This window comes from Pseudophryne corroboree, chromosome 4 (genome assembly GCF_028390025.1).
Source record: "Pseudophryne corroboree isolate aPseCor3 chromosome 4, aPseCor3.hap2, whole genome shotgun sequence".
In the NCBI taxonomy this organism is placed as follows: Eukaryota; Metazoa; Chordata; class Amphibia; order Anura; family Myobatrachidae; genus Pseudophryne; species Pseudophryne corroboree.
Window position 1 is genome coordinate 354,341,604 of NC_086447.1, and position 20,053 is coordinate 354,361,656.

Below are 20,053 nucleotides of genomic sequence, written 5' to 3' on the forward strand. Positions count from 1 at the left end.
GCCTTTAGGTGCGCGGACCTCCTCTTCTGGTCAGCTGGATGGGGTCAGGCCGGCTTTCCTGACAGCGGCCGCTGGCCGCAGAGCTCATATTGCAGCCAGTAAGCAGGCGAGGGAAGGGGGGGATGGCCGGCTCTATATAGCGGCCGCTGCGCTCACAATGCAGCCAGGTCAGGGAAGGGGGGATGGCCGGCTCTAGATAGCGGCCGCTGGCTGCAGCACTCACAATGCAGCCAGGTGACAGGAAGGGGGGATCCCGGCTCTAGATAGCAGCCGCTGGCCGCAGCACTCACATTACAGCGAGGTGGCGGTAAGGGGGGAGCCTGGCTCTAGATAGCGGCCGCTGCGCTCACGCTCACATTGCAGCCAGATGACGGGAAGGGGGGGATGGCCGGCTCTATATAGTGCCGCAGCGCTCACAATGCAGCCTGGTGATGAGAAGGGGGAGACCGGCTCTAGATAGCGGCCGCTGGCCGCAGCCCTCACATAACAGCGGGGTGACGGTAAGGGGGGAGCCCGACTCTAGATAGCGGCTGCAGGCCGCAGCTCAGCGCTCTGTTAATTCATTTAACAGTTAGCAGGGGACGTGGAGGGGGGCAATGCCGTTTATGACAGGCAGCCCCACACCCCAATCGCACCACAGGGATATTACCCAGTTTGGCCAATAGCCAATCCTGGCCTGTCTGGGGGACTAACAGGGGCGTGCATTCATTGGGGCTGAATGCACGCCCCTGTCATTGAGGCACCAGTATAGGTGCCGCTTCTCCATTCATTTTCAATGGGCTTTCCCAGCCCATTGCTGCACCCTGTCCCCTGCCCTCCCCCCGTTGCCCGGTCATTTAGTGTTATCAGCGGGAGGCACCTCTCCCGCTGCCTCCCACCCTCACATGCAGCCACATACACAGGGGGGCCATGATTACAATAATAAAAGAAGATATTTATCACAGAATCTGTGCTATAAATATCTTTTTTTTTTATTATTTGAATCATTATGACAGGGGAGGCACTGCCTCCCCTGACTGCACGTCCCTGGTACAACCCCCCCTAATGACTAATTAAGCAATTGGAATTTTCCGATTAGCTTAATTAGTCTTTAATTACTCACCTTCCGCAGCACTGCCTCTCCTCCAGATCTCCTCTTCTTCTCACAGAGCGATCTTCCAGGGACCTGCCGGGCACAGGACAGGTACGTACTACCCCTGCACCCCCTCCACGCACACTACACTGCAGCCACTACCCTGAACCTCCCTCCCCACACACTACACTATCACTGTTACCCTGGACCTCTCTCCCCACACACACACTACGGCCACTATCCTGCACCCACTTTCCCCACACACACATTACACTACCGCTGCTACAATGCACCCCCTCTCCCCACACACATTACACTACCGATGCTACAGTGCTCCCCCTCTCCCTACACACACTACATTACATTACCACTGCTACTCTGCACCTCTTCTCCCCACATACTACATTGCATCACCACCACTACCTTGCACCTCCTTTCCCCACACACACTACATTACACTACCGCTGGTACCCCAACTCCCCTCTCCCCATACACGCTACATTAAACTACCGTAGCTACCCTGCAACCCCTTTCCCTGTACACACTACATTACACTACCGCTGCTACCTTGCACCCTCTCTCCCCACACACACTACATTACACTACCGCTGCTACCCCGGATCCCCTCACCCCGTACACAACTACATTACACTACCGCTGCTACCTTGCACCCTCTCTCCCCCAAACACTACATTACACTACCGCTGCGACCTTGCACCCTCTTCCCCCAAACACTACATTACACTACCGCTGCTACCTTGCACCCTCTCTCCCCACACACACTACATTACACTACCGCTGCTACACCGGCACTGCTCTCCCCGCACACACTACCTCTGCTACAATGCACCCCCTCTCCCCACACACACTACATTACACTACCGCTGCTACCCCGGCTCCCCTCTCCCCGCACACACTACATTACACTTCTGCTGCTACCCTGCACCCCCTCACCCCACACACACACTACATTACACTACCGCTGCTACCCCGGCTCCCCTCTCCCCGTACACACTACATTACACTACCGCTGCTACCTTGCACCCTCTCCCCCCTACACACTACATTACACTACCGCTGCTATCCTGCACCTCCTCTCCCCAAACACACTACATTACACTACCGCTGCTACATCGGCTCCCCTCTACCCACACACACTACCTCTGCTACAATGCACCCCCTCTCCCCACACACACTACATTACACTACCGCTGCTACCCCGGCTCCCCTCTCTCCGCACACACTACATTACACTACCGCTGCTACCCTGCACCACCTCTCCCCACACACACTACCACCTGTTTTGTTCATACATTTGTAAATCCAGTCATCAGGACACAGAGACATGTGAGTTCACTGATGTGCTGTTTATTCCATCACCAACTCCAGGCACACTGCACACTGGACCACCCACTTCCCAGCATCCCCGTGGTCCCAGGGACCATCACTGAAGATTCAGGCTTACACATGTTAGTAAGGGAGTGTCTACAAATATTAAGCATTCTAATACACTAACATCACATCCTCTTTTCTTTACAGATAAGCCCTGTACGCTTCAATGCAACAATTAACAACGTCATATTAAGAACATCATTTAACATATTTCAATGAGTCTCTCAGGTCTGCGTATTTCCATTTTGGGTCTTTCATACACAGTCTGCGTTTCATCGACTATATTGGACCTTTCTAGAATCGTGGTTTGTTCACCATTATCAGGATCATCATACATGTCAGATGAAGGGTATTCTTCAGTCATGTTGTCTTCATTATGGTTAGGTTGAGATCTTAAATCCACCCGATTTCTATTTACTTCCGTTCCACGCTCTGTACGTATAGTATAAGATCTTGGTGCTACTTGTGCTTGCACAATACCTTTCTGCACCCAAATACCTTTCTCGTGATCTCTGAGATGGACTTGGTCACCCGATTTTAGATCAGATAAGCTTTTTGCTCGCCTGTCATGGAACAGTTTCTGTTTCGCCTGTTGACGTTCCTTACTCAGTCTGACCAACGCTGAGTTATGTGTATTAAGCAGTTCATCATGTATCGGGAGATTTGCTCTAATCCTCCTTCCCATCAGCATTTGTGCAGGAGAAAGTCCATTCTGTAAAGGTGTACTGCGGTAGATTAAAAGACTTTTGTAGAAATCTTCTTTACCTTATTGAGCTTTTTCATGAGACTCTACAGTTTTTACTGAACTTTCCACCAACCCATTTGAGAGTGGATAGTGGGGACTTGACGTAGTATGGACAAATTCCCACTCATCAGCAAATTGTCTAAATTCAGCACTGGAAAACTGAGGACCATTGTCAGTGAACACTTCCATAGGAACACCATGCCTTGCAAAGATTGACTTCATGCAATTGATTACGGCTTTACTAGTAGTTGGATGTAGTGTCTTCACCTCAGGGTAGTTAGAGTAATAATCAGTCATGACAATGTACGTTTTCCCATTACAATCAAACAAATCTGCGCCAACTTTCTGGTACGGTCTCTCTGGCACTGCGTGAGTACTCAGTGGCTCGACTTGTTGTTTTGGTCTTAACGTAAGACATAATTCACATGTAGCTGTAGTCTGTGCTATGTCTTGGTTCATTCTTGGCCAATACATAACTTCACGTGCTCCCCGCTTACATTTTTCTTCTCCTAAGTGGCCTTCATGTATCTTGCACAGCATAGTTTTTCTAAGTCGTGCAGGTATTACAAACCTATTGCCTTTGTAAATAATACCATCAACAACTGTAAGGTCACTGCGGTACATCCAATAATCATGGATAGACAGCGGGCACGCATGTTTTTCTGCTGGCCAACCTTTCAGAATGATATCTTTCAACACTTTCATTGTGTCATCTGTCTCAGTTTCTTTCCTAATCTGTTCTTGTCTTGCAAGAGACACTGGTAGAGAAGCTACGATCAAATTAACATAGGCTTCTATCCCTTCATCCATCAGACTTTTGGAACCTTCACTTTTGTCCACAGCACGAGAAAGTGTATCAGCAATGTACATGTATTTGCCGGGACAGTACAGCAAGTGTACATCATATTTCTGTAGTCTGATAAGCATTCATTGAATTCTCATGGGACAGTCATGCAATTATTTAGTCATGATAGCTACCAATGATAGCTACCACTGTAAATGTTTGACCATACACAAATCGCTCACATGCATATATGATCGCTAGAAGTTCTTTTTCTATCTGAGCATACCTTGTTTCAGCACTTGTCAGTGCTCTTGATGCATAGATTACTGGTTGCCATGTATCCTCATGTTCTTGTAACAGCACTGAGCCTAGGCTAAATTGCGAAGCATCTGCTGAAATTCTTATTCTTTTTGCAGGATCAAAGAATTTTAGCACTGGTTGCTCTGTAATAATCTGTTTCAAGTTTTGCCAACTTTCTTCTTGTTCATGTGACCACATCCACTCGTTATCTTTGTCCAACAACCATCTAAGAGAGGCTGTTCGTTCAGAGAGTTGAGAAATAAACTTTCCTAAGTAAGTAATCATTCCTAGGAATCTTCCGACGTCGTCTTTGTTGTTAGGACGTTCCATGTTCACTATGGCTGATATTTTCCTTGGGTCTGGTTTTACACCTTGATCCGAGACCACGTCACCCATAAAGGTAAGTGTATTCACGCCAAATTCACATTTGTCCTTGTTTAGCTTTAGATTCACTTTCTTGACAAGTTCCATTACTTGTCTCAATCTAGAATCATGTTCTTTCTTTGTAGATCCCCAGACAATAATGTCATCCATCATTGTTTCAACACCTGGAATATGTTCAAAAATCATGTGTATCTTTTTGTGATATACTTCTGGAGCAGACAAAATTCCATATGGTAGTCTAAGAAATCTGTATCGACCTTCTGGTGTATTAAATGTACAAAGCTTTGAGCTGGCCTCATCTAGCTTCATTTGCCAGAATCCTGAAGATGCGTCCAATTTACTGAACCATTTTGTACCCGCAAATTGCGACATGATTTCATCTCTGGTTGGTAGTTTGAAATGTTCTCGTTTAATAGCTTTGTTTAAATCTCTGGGGTCTAGACATATTCTGAGTTGTCCATTTTTCTTTTCAACAATTACTAAGGAGCTTACCCATTCAGTAGGCTCATCAACTTTCTGTATCACACCCAAGGCTTCCGTGTCATTTAACTTTTGTTTCAGTTTTTCTCTCAGCGCAAATGGCACTTTTCTACAGGGGTGTATCACTGAAGAAACTTGCGTGTCTATATTTATTTTATGCTCTCCAGGCAAACAACCTAGACCTTCAAACAAGTCTCGGTATTCTGTAAACATCGATTTGCAGTCATCTTCTACTTGTGATGTCACCATAAAAACTTTCTTTAGCAAGCTTAGTTTCTCACAGGAACTTAATCCTAGAATCGGTTGCACATTTTTATCCTTAATCAGTAGAGATGTTTTAAACGGTTGTCCCTTATATTTCAGTGTCACTAAGCATGTACCTTTCACAGGAATTTCCTCCCCAGTGTACCCTGTAACTTTCACTTTGGCTGGATGAATTTTAGGTTTTACTCTTATAGTCTTGAAATGATATTAAATTTACCTGCGCACCAGTATCAAGCTTAAAGGGAATGACAATCTCATTAACAGTTAAAGGGACAATCCATTCTTACTTATCTGCACTGCAAAGTTCAATGCAATCCACAAAGAATTCATCTGTTTAACAGCATGCACTTTGGTTGTTTTACTTTTAATTTTACAGCATTTGGCAAAGTGATTAAGTCTACCACATTTCATGCAGGTTTTACCATAAGCAGGGCACATTTTAGGATTGTGAGCATTTCCACATCTACTACACATTTCCTTATTAGACTGTGGCTTAGACTTCTTCATTCTTGAGAATGGAGATTTGCTTTGCTCTGTTTTCTGCACTACATATACAGCAGCATCAGCGTCCTTGTGTAACTTTTTGGCTTAAAATCTAGTTATTTCTGCAGATCTACACATAGTCACTGCCTTTTCTAGTGTTCGGTCTTGCTCTCTCAGCAGTCTCTCTCTGAGTCCATTATCAGGTATTCCACAGACAATATGATCTCTAATCAGTGAATCCTTTAAATCACCAAACTCACAGGTTTTACTGAGTGATTGCAGCTCTGTAACGTACTGATCAAATCTATCTCCAGACTTCTGATCACATGTGAAAAACTTATATCTTTCATATGTCACATTTTTTCCTTGGCACAAAGTAATCTTCAAACTTTTGCATTATAGAAGATAGTACCATATTCTGCCCCTCAGCAAACTGAAATCTATTATAAATGTCCAGCACATCCTCTCCTATCACATGGAGGAAAATGGATGCCTTCGTTTTGTCAGCCTCTGTATCAGCTCCACATGCAGCAAGATATATATTAAACCTTTGCTTAAATCTTTTCCAGTTTTCAGACAAGTTACCAGACATCAGCATGCCGGTTGGAGGAGCTAGTTTATCCATGGTTACTCACTGTTTGAAGATAGGAGCACACGGCAGGCTTTGCAGACACAGAGTATCACAGCCACAGACTTCTGCAAAATTCTTTCACATTCTGGGAGCACTAGCAGTCCAAGTTAAACTTCTTCTGACACCATGTTTTGTTCATACATTTGTAAATCCTGTCATCAGGACACAGAGACATGTGAGTTCACTGATGTGATGTTTATTCCATCACCAACTCCAGGCACACTGCACACTGGACCACCCACTTCCCAGCATCCTCCTGGTCCCAGGGACCATCACTGAAGATTCAGGCTTACACATGTTAGTAAGGGAGTGTCTACAAATATTAAGTATTCTAATACACTAACATCACACCACCGCTACCCTGAACCCCACACACAACACTGCCACTACCCTGCACCCTCTTTGTCCGCAAGCACTACACTATCGCTGCTATCTTGCATCCTTCTCCCCACACACTACACTTACCCTCTCTGGCTGGCTTCTTTCTTCATGCTGGAGCTGGCACAGCGGTAAAAGAAAGCAGCAGCGGGGAACAGATGACAGTGGAGCGCCAAAGCAAGTGAACATTTCCCTTTTTCTTTCCTCCCACCACTGAGTTTTCAAAGCAGAAAACCCAGCCAGCAGCACACACTGTAAATATGCCACTTCTGCCCCCCCCCCCCCCTCCCCACAGCACACATTAATATGACATCCGCCCTCCCTGGCACACACGGATATGAAACTACGCCCCCTCCCCGGAACACACAGATATGATACTACGCCCCCTCCCCGGCACACACGAATATGATACTACGCCCCCTCCCCGGCATGCACGAATATGATACTACCCCCTCCATGGCACACACAAACATGATACTTTGCCCCCTCCCCGGCACACACTAATATGATACTACCTCCCCTCCCCAGAAACAGGAATAGTATGCTAACCCCCCTCGCAAGACACATGAATAGGATACTTACCCCCCCTCCCCAGACACATGAATAGGATACTACCCCCCCTCCCCAGACACATAAATAGGATACTACCCCCAATGCAGAATGAGGTGTGTGTACTATGGTGCACTTACAGTATTAGCCCAATCCTGCTCCTCTTATGATCTGCCCAAAAACCAGATCACACAAGCCAATGATTCAAAAATAATATAGTGAGGGAAGATCAAAGACGCTACTTGACCACTACGCGACACTTCAAATAATGTTTTAAAAAGGAAATGGGATATCAATATACATCACATGAATTCTCTGCAGTCCTGAGTCAGACTTTTTATTTTTCATTTTTATGCCGATTCACTGACTCCCAAATGTTGCATGTATAAAAAGATAAGAAATAAACACAAAATGTGTAGTATTGTTTTTGTAGCTATTTGATATAAGTCTCGTGAGTTCACCAGGGAAAAAGAGCCCTATGATGTGGATATTTCTTGATAGTAGATAAGGATAGTTCCTCACCACCACTTCACTGCATGAAGAGACGTACCAAAACTCACTTGAAAATATATATCACCATACATGTAAAGGTATCTTTCATTTTCATATACTCAACAGAAGAATATATAATTATTTTGTTCAATTGAACGTACCACACTCACTTCTTAACAGGTGGATTTCCACATATAGCGGTTTCTTTAAAATGGATACACAGATTCTTCTCTCCAAAGAATTTTTTTTTTTATTGTCACAAAATAAAAAATGCAAAATGCAAAGACAGACTAAAATTCTTATTTCAATTTCCAAAAAATAGTACAATAGAGAATGTGAGTCGGATGGAATGTGACAAGCACTGGTGAAATCCGGATATACACCTAAGTGCACAAAAACTATGTACCTTTGGAATATTGTGGATGGAGAAAAGGCTGCTAAAAAGAATGGTAATCACTGTCTGGTAGCACCAACGCCGTTTCGACCAAAAGTCTTTTTCAAGGTGTATGCTCAGACAGTGATAGACAGGATATTTATACCAATAAACAGGAAATTGAAATGTGCCATGGGTAAAATTTTGCATATTGTCAGAAAACTTTCAATTTCATCTCATGTAATATATATATATAAACTTATGTTCTTATGACACTTTCCCCAATTTGTCACAATTGTAATAACACTTTGCTCAAAATGCATTTAACTTAAAATACAAGAAAAGGGACACATCGTGGACGCGGTTCTGCCTTACTTCCGCGTTCCATGATGTGTCTCACCAACCCGGAAGTTGACCGCGATGACGGCACCACAGTCCCCTCCCGGACGGGAAATGACGTATGGAGCTTCGTGGTTGCTAGGAGACGCTACTGACACATCCCGCGATGCGCTCCAGGATCTGGATGCTCACATCGCGTCTGCGTGCCCATCTCCCAACCACCGCTACACTATTCTCTCAGTGTGAGCCGCATCGTGGTTGCCAGACAACAGAGTTCCTGCATACCACGATGCGCTCCAAATGCCAGAAGCGGTTGTACAATAGTGGCTCTCTTACCCTCTCTTTAAGAGTAAAAGTTATTTTTCACTGATGCAGAACCCAATATTTGGGTAACAGACTACATCCACTTCACACCTTTATCTATATACATTGCCTGGAATAAACCAATCTAATACATATGCAAATGATTCAGATTTCAGTGTAAAAGATTAATAAAAACTATATACATAGTAATAACAAATACATAAAAGGAAGGACATTTAACTCGATGATCACATGAACATTAATGAAAAATTATATATATATTGTACAAAAATATATATAGCAGGAAAGACATTTAACTCGATAATTACATGAACCATTTTAGCTCAAAATCTGAGTTTAAAAAACCTTGAGGGATCAGGGTATTCAATATAAAGATCCACTGCATTTCTGCTTATGCAAGATTGGTTTCTGTATCCCTATCTCTCCAATTGGATCTAATCTGTTCACTGCCCATGAAGGACGATATTTTAGAAGTTGAACAATTGTGTTTTTTTTTGCAAAATGTTCAGAAAGTGAATGAGTCTGCAGACCTTTTTTCACATTCCATATGTGGTCTGCTATTCTGGTTTTAAGGGCTACCCACATAAGACAAACCACAGTCGCATTTTATTAAATAAACATTTGTTGTGTGGCAAGTAATGAAATTATTTATTTCATATTTGATGTTGTTTACTGAAAAACTTGTAATTTTAGAAGTTTCTGAGGGTACGGTTCTGCATGCCATGCATGTACCGCACCTATGAAACCCCTTCGTACGTATTGGATTGATGGAATCAAAGGGTAGTGCACTTTTTATCAAAGAGTTCTTTACATTTCTTCCTCTCCTGTAAATGAATTTAGGTTGGGCCGGGATATTATTCTTTAACACTGGATCTCTTAACAAGAGGTGCCAATGTTGTTGGATGATATATTCTTGTTTTTTATAATCTGCCCCAAAACCAGATATAAAGGCCCATTTGACTTGATGTTCTCCTTTTTTTTGATATCTTTCCAACATCTTCTTCCGCCTTTTCTAGAAGTTCCAAATTGTATCCCTTCTTCAAAAATTTGTTTTTCATAACTTTCTTTTGATCCAGGTAGTTATGGTTTTCACTACAATTCCTGTTTAGCCTCAGGAACTGTCCTTTTGGAATGCCCCTTAACCAATGAGGATGATGCTGGCTGGTAAAAGGAATGAGGCTATTGGAATCAGTGGGTTTCGAATAACCCTTAATGTGTATGATGTTATCCTTGATGTATATGGTCAGGTCTAAAAAATTGGTTTCTTCCTGACTTATACTATATGTATATATGTACTATTTTTTGGAAATTTAAATAAGGAGAATTTTAGTCTGTCTTTGCATTTTGCATTTTTTATTTTGTGACAATAAAAAAAATTTCTTTGGAGAGAAGAATCTGTGTATCCATTTTAAAGAAACCGCTATATGTGGAAATCCACCTGTTAAGAAGTGAGTGTGGTACGTTCAATTGAACAAAATAATTATATATTCTTCTGTTGAGTATATGAAAATGAAAGATACCTTTACATGGTGATATATATTTTCAAGTGAGTTTTGGTACGTCTCTTCATGCTGCGAAGTGGTGGTGAGGAACTATCCTTATCTACTATCAAGAAATATCCACATCATAGGGCTCTTTTTCTCTGGTGAACTCACGAGACTTATATCAATTAGCTACAAAAACAATACTACACATTTTGTGTTTATTTCTTATCTTTTTATAGATGCAACATTTGGGAGTCAGTGAATCGGCATAAAAACGAAAAAACGTCTGACTCAGGACTGCAGAGAATTTATGTGATGTATATTGATATCCCATTTCCTTTTTAAAACATTATTTGAAGTGTTTATCATAGTGGTCAAGTAGCGTCTTTGCTCTTCCCTCACTGTATTATTTTTGAATCACAGGATACTACCCACCTCCCCAGACACACGAATAGGATACTAACCCCCCCTGCCCCCGCAGACACATGGATAGGATATTACCCCCCTCTGTGTATCTGCAGCAGAAGTTACCTGTCTCAGCTCCTCTGTGGCTGGTTGCTAGGGCTGCAGGCTGCTACACTGGCTGGCTGCTTTTCTTCTCACTACAGCTCACTCCTCCAGACACTACATAGTCACGTGTATGTCATGTGACTTCCTGTGTCCTGAGTCCTCTAGCGGACGGGAGGAGAGAGAGGGGGCGGTGCTGAAGACTGCTGAGTCTTCAGTGACAGCGAGGGGGTGGAGAGGAGTTGGGGGAGGCAACGCTGCTGCCTGTCTGCCAGCTGACATGGGCAGCAGCCAGGAGCAAGGAGGAGAGGGGTGGGGGATTGACACAAAGACAGGAGGAGATCAACATCACTGTGACAGAACAGTAGAGCATCTGCTCATACTGCCGGCACCGCTGACTGTCACAGTGTGACAGGTGCAGCGGCATCCAGCAGCAACACGGCGCATCAGCAAGGTAGCAGAGCAGGGAGAGCGCCTCCCTGCTGTGCATACCTTGCTCAGGTGGTAGCTCTGGACATTCACTGCACGGAGCAAAGGATGTAATGTGCGGTTTTTCACCTGACCGCATATCGCTCCTCTGCTCCTCCTGTACATGATCGGCGCCTCTCTATGTTTGGGGGGGGGGGGGCGAGCTACTCCCTTGCCCCCCCAGTTCCAATGCCTCTGCTGCAGACTAAGCTTATTTGCATGGCATACAATACTCCTACAGTGCTAACGTATGTAGTATGGTTTGCCGGCGGCCGGGTTCCCGGCGCCCAGCACACCGGCGCCGGGATCCAGACGGCTGGCTTGCCAAAAGCGTGCCAAGCGCAAATGAGCCCCTTACGGGCTCGCTCGCCATGCTGCGGGCACGCGCACCACGCTATTTTTTTCCTTCTAGGGGGGTCATGGACCCCCAAGAGGGAGAATAGGTGTTGGTATGCCGAGTGTCGGGATCCCGGTGCCGGTATACTGTGCGCCTGGATCCCAACAGCCGGCATACAGAATATCACCCAGTACTAACATATTGTAAGGTTTTCATGAAGCTGCAAACTTGGAGGCTTGCAGTGCCAATGCAGTTATGGGACGTCATGCACTTATTGAGTCACTGTTGGTTGAGCTCATAAGTATTGCGGTTACTGTGAGGCTACAACAATGTGCTCCCTGTAATAGGACACAGAATACCATGTACAGCACCCATAAACAAAAAATAAGCGTCCTCGATGGAAACATAACATTTCTAGATATATTTTACAAGTGACAGAGGGTAGATAATGTGCATTTTGTATTTGTGATCTCAGGCTGTGAGTTGCCATTCTTCAAAATGTGATTATGTTCACACTTCCTTGAAGGAAACATACTGAATGATTCAGAAAAGACCTGATATTGCCTATCAGTGAATAAATAGAGATATAAATCAGAGATAGGGCTGCAGAATTCTCAAAGAGAGGTGTCTGTGTTACCTCTAAAAAATGAACATAAATAAATAATATAGAGCCGCCAAGAGAGCAGGTACTAATTATCCAGGTCCGGGTCTGCCACTTAAGACCCTAATGTTTTATTAGTCTTATTAGTGTTATTAATATCTGCTGTATGTACAACATAGAATAAATTGTTTTATTGTATAGCTCCCAGACTATATATTTTAAGATATAGGATAGAGCCTCTTTATTGTTTGTTTATTTATGTTCATACTTCGTTGGAGGTGTCTAGAATTGGATATTCTGTGTAGGATTCACTAGGTCAGTGGCTCTCAATGTTTTTTTCTGCGATGACACACTGAAGAGTGATTTCCACATATGTGACACAACATTTTAAAGATAGAAAAATAAATGTCATTACACCCTATTGTACCCAAAGCAGTAGCGGATCTTGCCACAAGCAAGCAGGACTTTTGCCCGGGGCGCCGCCATCCGGAGGGCGCCGGCGCCATCCGGCGGGCGCCGCCCCATGGCAAGATCCACTACTCTGTGCCCCCCACTGCCCGCTGTGTCCCCCGCTGGTCCCGCTGTGAAGGGAAACTAGACGCTACGCGTCTAGTTTCCCTTCATGTAGAGGACCTTTTCTGTGCGGTGCGCGATGATGTCATCGCGCACCGCACAGCATTGTGGGACTGACAGACGCTCGGGGTCATAATTGACCTCTAGTGTCTGTCATCCGAGGAAAGGAGCGGCGCCGGAGAGATCTGCAGCGGTCGGGAGCAGGGATAGTAAGTATTTGGTTTTTTTTTCAGCTGCGCTACTCCACTGTACAGGGGGCGTAACTGACCACGCCCCCTGTATGAAGCCACGGCCCCATTTTCCGCCCCGGGGCGCCGAAGGGTCTAGAACCGGCCCTGACCCAAAGCACACACTCTCAATGGTTCTTTACATACCAAACACCCCTCCCCCCAGAGTGCACCCTGCGGAACCCATTGTCTTTTTTTAGTGCCCTGTCATTGTGCATGACATACCAAGGACAACAGCTTGAGAAGTGCTGCAGTAGGCAAATGGTACAAACAAAAAGTGCTGCATGTCTGCATATTTTGTAGTAAACAAATGATCTTTGCTGTTTTTTATTGACAAAGTTATACCGTCACTAAAGATCCCAAAAGAACACTGTCATAAAAGCATATGAGTAAGAATAAGACAAGTTCCTGAAACAACATGAACTTCTAGGTATGCGGTTAAATTACCAGTTGTCAGGATCCCGGCGGTCAGGATACAGACGCCAAAATCCAAACAGCCGGGGAAATGCCAGTGGTCGGAATAACGGCCCAAGCCTGGTATTCCCGCTCAGGTGGTGGTCCATGCCACCACCCGAGGGGGAATATAATAGTGTGGTAACCTAAGGTTGCCAACGGGCCCGAAGCATGGCGAGTGCAGCAAGCCCACGAGGGGACACACTATGCACGCTGTCGGGATTCTGGCTGTCGGGTTCCTATTGTCGATCTCCTGACCTCTGTGATCCTGTCCGCCACTATCCGATACCGATCCCAACTCCTAGAACAGTTTTTTTAACTCTTGATTTCTTTGATCCACAGTGCATGTCTTCCCTTAAACCTCAGCACAGAAAATGTTACAATGAGAGCACATGGATTTTCCGAGAACTATTATACCGCTACAATGTTTCATATCACAGGCTTCCACCTCCTTATTGTAGAATTTGTGTTCTCCAAAGGCAGACCATTCAGACAGCGCCTGTACACCAACTGTAAGTAGCATGTAAAATGAGAGTGTAAATCATTCATTGGTGAATTATTTGCAAGATATCTTGCTTTTAAGTACCATTTTGAAAAATGAAGGATACATTGTATAAAAATAAGTAGAACATTTTGTAAATTATAGTCTTATAATTGGGTCATAGCAGTGACGTGCGGTGGGGTGAGGCAGAGCATTTACTGTCATACTTACGTTTAAACCAGAGTTTTGACTGAATAAACTATATGAAAAATACTGATAATTTGTTTGAAATATCTGCTTTGCATTGTTCTAATAATTTTTATAGCATAAACTCTGGAGTAAAAAGTCTATGGCAGGGGAGGCAGTGCCTCACCTGGGTATCCTTTCCACACATCTCTAATCAAAACTCACCAGATTTCCAGGAGTTTATAATGCTGCACCTGTGTATAATGCCCAGATGTACCCTTTGGCTCATATATTACATGTAAATCTGGCTCTGGAGTAAGCCAGTGCCTCCTGAGTCATTTAGCTCACCGCACGTCCCTGGGTCATAGTGGTATCATTACTGTAACATGTACTGTGCAAGAGATGCTACTTGTATGGGTATGCAAAGCCGTCAGTCAAAAACACACCTGGAATTAAGAATTGCATCATATGAGCAACTTGCTGTGTTTCAATATGAAACCTGTGCAATATAGGGAATAATACACAATAAATGATAAGTTAGAAGTATCATCTTTGTTTCATTATCTACACACATATTTGTAAAAAGGCAAAGTCAATCAATATCAAACAATTACAAGTTCTAGATGTATTGTTCCAGAAGAAGACAAAATAAAACCCAAGTTGAGGCCCAAATTGGGCAAATTGGTGATCACTTCTTCACATTCCAAACCTTCATACATTCCCTGGAAACACACCTTTTCAGACAGGTTTATTGGCTTCCTAAACCAGAGTGTACCATGGCGAGACTGCAGCAGATATCTAAGATCTTTGTCGTGGTCCTTTTATTTCTGATCGCATTTCAGAGCATGGGCCCTGATAACTAACGCCATCTGAAGTAGACTATGGGATACTGTACTGCCAATTTTTACTGTCCAGCTCTCTCATGCACCAGCAACCAGGCCATGCATGTGCAGTAAGAGCATAGATGCAGAATCTGGAAGCGGAAGTTATCATTGTGCTTCCGGCTTTTTGCAAGGACGGGCTTTAATCAGAGCACATCTCCCATTAGGAGATTCTTCCCAAATTCCGTTGAAAAATGTAATTTTCACATTGCAAATTTAGGTGATATTATCATATCCCATCCATATTTAAAAGGTCGGATTTAAGAAATCGTCCCCTTCAGGGGCGTAGCTAGACTTTTGTGGGCCCCATAGCAAAATTTTGAAAGGGCCCCCCCAGCATTCCGCAAGAACGAAAGGGGGTTTGGAGTCTAAAAATCAGAGGGGGAGGGGGTCTAGCAGCAGAGGGCGGGACCAGACAGGATGGAGACTGAGGCATCAGTTATACTAATGTATATATATATATATATATATATATATAAATAGGCAGGTTTGTGCGGCACTCACGGCGACTTTCAATCAGCAGACTTTAGACAGCAAGAAGTTAGCAACGTTTCAATGCTTTAAGCATTTTCCTCAGGCTTACAAACAACAAAAGAAAGAACACTCACCTAAATAGCAGTAACACCTCCGTGCATGGCGCCATGAATCCGGAACCGGGATTGAGGCCCGCCCAGTGACGCTGACGTGGGTAAAACCAACGTCATCATTGTGCTCCCATCACCATAACAACACATCAACAAACATCGGTATCTGCACAAAATAAAATTCATCATCATAGAAACATGTGTCCTTAGAATACATGCACATATACATTTTATATGTAAGCAAATATCAATAACAAGAGGCCTAAAATAAATGAATACTTATAGAGTACATTAAGTAATTATACCACTAAAGTACCCATAATTACACAAGAATACAAAGAATCTATACCCTAAATTGACAAGAAGCAGTTCAATCCTAATTGCTCATTAAGGCCCCGCGGGGACACTGTGTCCAAACGCTGTATCCACTGAGTCTCTAATCTCAACAGTTTGAGCCCTCTATTGCCCCCTCTAAGCGACGGCTGGACCTGATCGATCATCCTGTATTTCAGGGATGCTAGGGGGTGCCGTGCAGTGGCAAAATGTCTAGCCACTGGTTGATCACTTTTGCCAGTGGCTATGGCTGCTTTGATTGCAGACCTGTGGGCTGTCATACGTTCCTTGAAAGATCTCTCCGTTTTACCTATGTATGACAGCCCACAGGGGCAAATTAATTGGTAAACCACATACCTCGAGCTACACATAAGCCGATGTCTAATGTGATATGTCCTGCCAGTATGTGGGTGTTGGAACGTACTGCCAGAGATTAAATACTGGCAGGTAGTACAAGTGCATTTGTAGCAGCCTTTCCTACCTCCAAAAAACGATGGCTGCTGTACTGGATTATAGACATCTGATTTAACCAGAATATCACGCAAATTTTTTGCGCGTTTATAACTGGGCATTAACCTAGTATGCTGCAACTGTAACTCTGGATCAGACTGGATCAGGTGCCAATGTTTTTTAACAGACCCCCCAATGGAGCGGCTGGCTGAATTGAAATTATTCACCCATGGAATAACACTTTGTTGATTTTTTTTCTTTTTGTGCATGTAACAACTTGCAACGGTCAAGTACCATAACCTTACTTTTGGCCTGATCTAATAAAGTTGGACTGTATCCTCGGTTTAAGAATTTCTAATACATTTCTTCTATCTGCTTGGCAGCCAATACTGGATCAGACGTAATCCTTTTCACTCGCAGAAACTGTGAGTAAGGTAACCCACGTTTGAGGGGCAAAGGATGACTACTTGTAAAGTGCAATAAGTAATTTCTATCGGTGGGCTTTGAATAGAGAGAAGTGATAATCTTATTATTAGCTGTAGATATTTGTACATCTAAGAATTGAATAGTGTTATGTTCGATGGAATAAGTAAGTTTAATTGGGTGCTCTTTGGCATTATGGTTATCAATCGTAGTCATTAATAATTCTTTGGGGCCTCGCCAAATGACCAGCAGGTCATCTATATACCTACCAAAAAATAAAATAAACAAAAAACAAACAACAAAGTAGCAGCGCTGTACATTAATTAGTATATTAATCAACATATAAATCCCATGATCGTGGTGGAGATTAAGACACGTGGAGTTGAATGGATTAAAGGTGAAAAAAACAATTATTTAATAAAAATACATACAATGTATCAGTAAAAGAGAAAATAATTAAAAATAGAAAACAGAATCACCATGGAGCTGCCTCAATCATGCTATCCGTTCCTTAATTTTTGTGGACTATGGGTAATCAAAGAAGTAAAAAATCAGGTGCAAATGGGCTGGTGTTCTAATTATAGCAGCTGCTATAAAACAGGACTAGTCAATCCTGTGAGTACTGGAAACAATAAACAAAAAACAAAGTAGCAGCGCTGTACATTAATTAGTATATTAATCAACATATAAATCCCATGATCGTGGTGGAGATTAAGACACGTGGAGTTGAATGGATTAAAGGTGAAAAAAACAATTATTTAATAAAAATACGTACAATGTATCAGTAAAAGAGAAAATAATTAAAAATAGAAAACAGAATCACCATGGAGCTGCCTCAATCATGCTATCCGTTCCTTAATTTTTGTGGACTATGGGTAATCAAAGAAGTAAAAACTGGGCTGATGGCACAGTCCTGATGGCAATAATACCACAGTAGTTACCGCTGGAGGAGGGGGTTCTCTGGGTAGCGTCCCTTTAAACGGGTAGAACCATGCAGATCTTATGTCCTCACCAGAATGCGGAGTCCTCAATGCTGAGTGGCAAGACTGTGTTCCCAGTTAACAGAGTTGTTCGCCTGTTTCTCTGCAGATGTTTGTAGAAGTCCACTAAAGGTCCGGATATGGCAAATACTGCTCCCAATTGCTGAAGGTGATCCTGATTCAAACACCTGACGCGTTTCACTGCAGAACCTGCATCTTTCTCAAAGGTCCCGTTTAAAGGGACGCTACCCAGAGAACCCCCTCTTCCAGCGGTAACTACTGTGGTATTATTGCCATCAGGACTGTGCCATCTGCCCAGTTTTTACTTCTTTGATTACCCATAGTCCACAAAAATTAAGGAAAGGATAGCATGATTGAGGCAGCTCCATGGTGATTCTGTTTTCTATTTTTAATTCATGAAGTCATGGGATAAAATTACTGACAGCTGTGTCGCCAATGCACTACGAGCAGGCTACCTGGACAAGACCTGCTCATTTAAGGAGAGCTATATTGCTGGACATGACAGATTGGGTCCACTTCTCCTGAAGGAAATGGAGGCACAAGAAATCCAGGCCGGAATTCGGGGTATGGACACTTATGATGATGTTATTGAAGAAGATGACATGACCATTTTTGAATAAAGGTTTTTTGTTTTTTTTACACTTACGGTACCTGTTTATTGAAATTGCTGGCACCTGTTTTTTGAAATTTGCTGTCAATGTTAATTAAAATAAGCCCTACCCTAAAAATAAGCCCTATGGTGTTTTTTGTCGAAAAAAATAAAATAAGACAGTGTCTTATTATCGGGGACCGGGAGCTGGAGTCTGCAACGGCTGATACAGTACCGTACTGTACAGCATCCATCAAGCAGGGCAGCGGTGAAGGGGGTTAGCGGGGGTGGAGCGGGGGGCATTGAATTTAGTGCACGGACTCAGGGAACGGGAATTTTGATAGGGCTTATTTTCGGGGTAGGGCTTATTTTGGACCAGGTTCCAAAAGCAGGGGTAGGGCTTATTTTTGGGGTAGGGCTTATTATCGGGGAAACACGGTACATACAATGTATCAGTAAAAGAGAAAATAATTAAAAATAGAAAACAGAATCACCATGGAGCTGCCTCAATCATGCTATCCTTTCCTTAATTTTTGTGGACTATGGGTAATCAAAGAAGTAAAAACTGGGCAGATGGCACAGTGCTGATGGCAATAATACCACAGTAGTTACCGCTGGAAGAGGGGGTTCTCTGGGTAGCGTCCCTTTAAACGGGACCTTTGAGAAAGCTGCAGGTTCTTCAGCGAAACGCGTCAGGTGTTTGAATCAGGATCACCTTCAGCAATTGGGAGCAGTATTTGCCATATCCGGATCTTTAGTGGACTTCTACAAATATCTGCAGAGAAACAGGCGAACAACTCTGTTAACTGGGAACACAGTCTTGCCACTCAGCATTGAGGACTCCGCATTCTGGTGAGGACATAAGATCTGCATGGTTCTACCCGTTTAAAGGGACGCTACCCAGAGAACCCCCTCCTCCAGCGGTAACTACTGTGGTATTATTGCCATCAGGACTGTGCCATCAGCCCAGTTTTTACTTCTTTGATTACCCATAGTCCACAAAAATTAAGGAACGGATAGCATGATTGAGGCAGCTCCATGGTGATTCTGTTTTCTATTTTTAATTATTTTCTCTTTTACTGATACATTGTATGTATTTTTATTAAATAATTGTTTTTTTCACCTTTAATCCATTCAACTCCACGTGTCTTAATCTCCACCACGATCATGGGATTTACATGTTGATTAATATACTAATTAATGTACAGCGCTGCTACTTTGTTTTTTGTTTATTGTTTCCAGTACTCACAGGATTGACTAGTCCTGTTTTATAGCAGCTGCTATAATTAGAACACCAGCCCATTTGTGCCTGATTTTAACCTCGGTTAAAATTCCATTTTTTTGCAAAAAATAAAATATACTGGGATATTTCTGTATCAATGAAAAACAACTCTTCTTCTACCCCAAACATGTAAATATTGGAGTACGATGGGGCCACACTGGACCCCATCGCACATCCCCAACATTGCAGGTAATATTTACCGT

At 43.3% G+C, this 20,053-nt stretch overlaps 1 protein-coding gene across 1 annotated transcript in view; it reads left to right on the forward strand.

The window, feature by feature from the left end:
* Positions 1-20,053, forward strand: part of LOC134910908 (probable cation-transporting ATPase 13A4) — a 177,476-nt gene that overhangs the window by 141,881 nt on the left and 15,542 nt on the right. Inside the window, exon 27 of the mRNA XM_063919294.1 lies at positions 13,983-14,152. Within this exon, the coding sequence (XP_063775364.1) occupies positions 13,983-14,152 (170 nt within the window). The remainder of the gene's footprint in view (positions 1-13,982; positions 14,153-20,053) is intronic.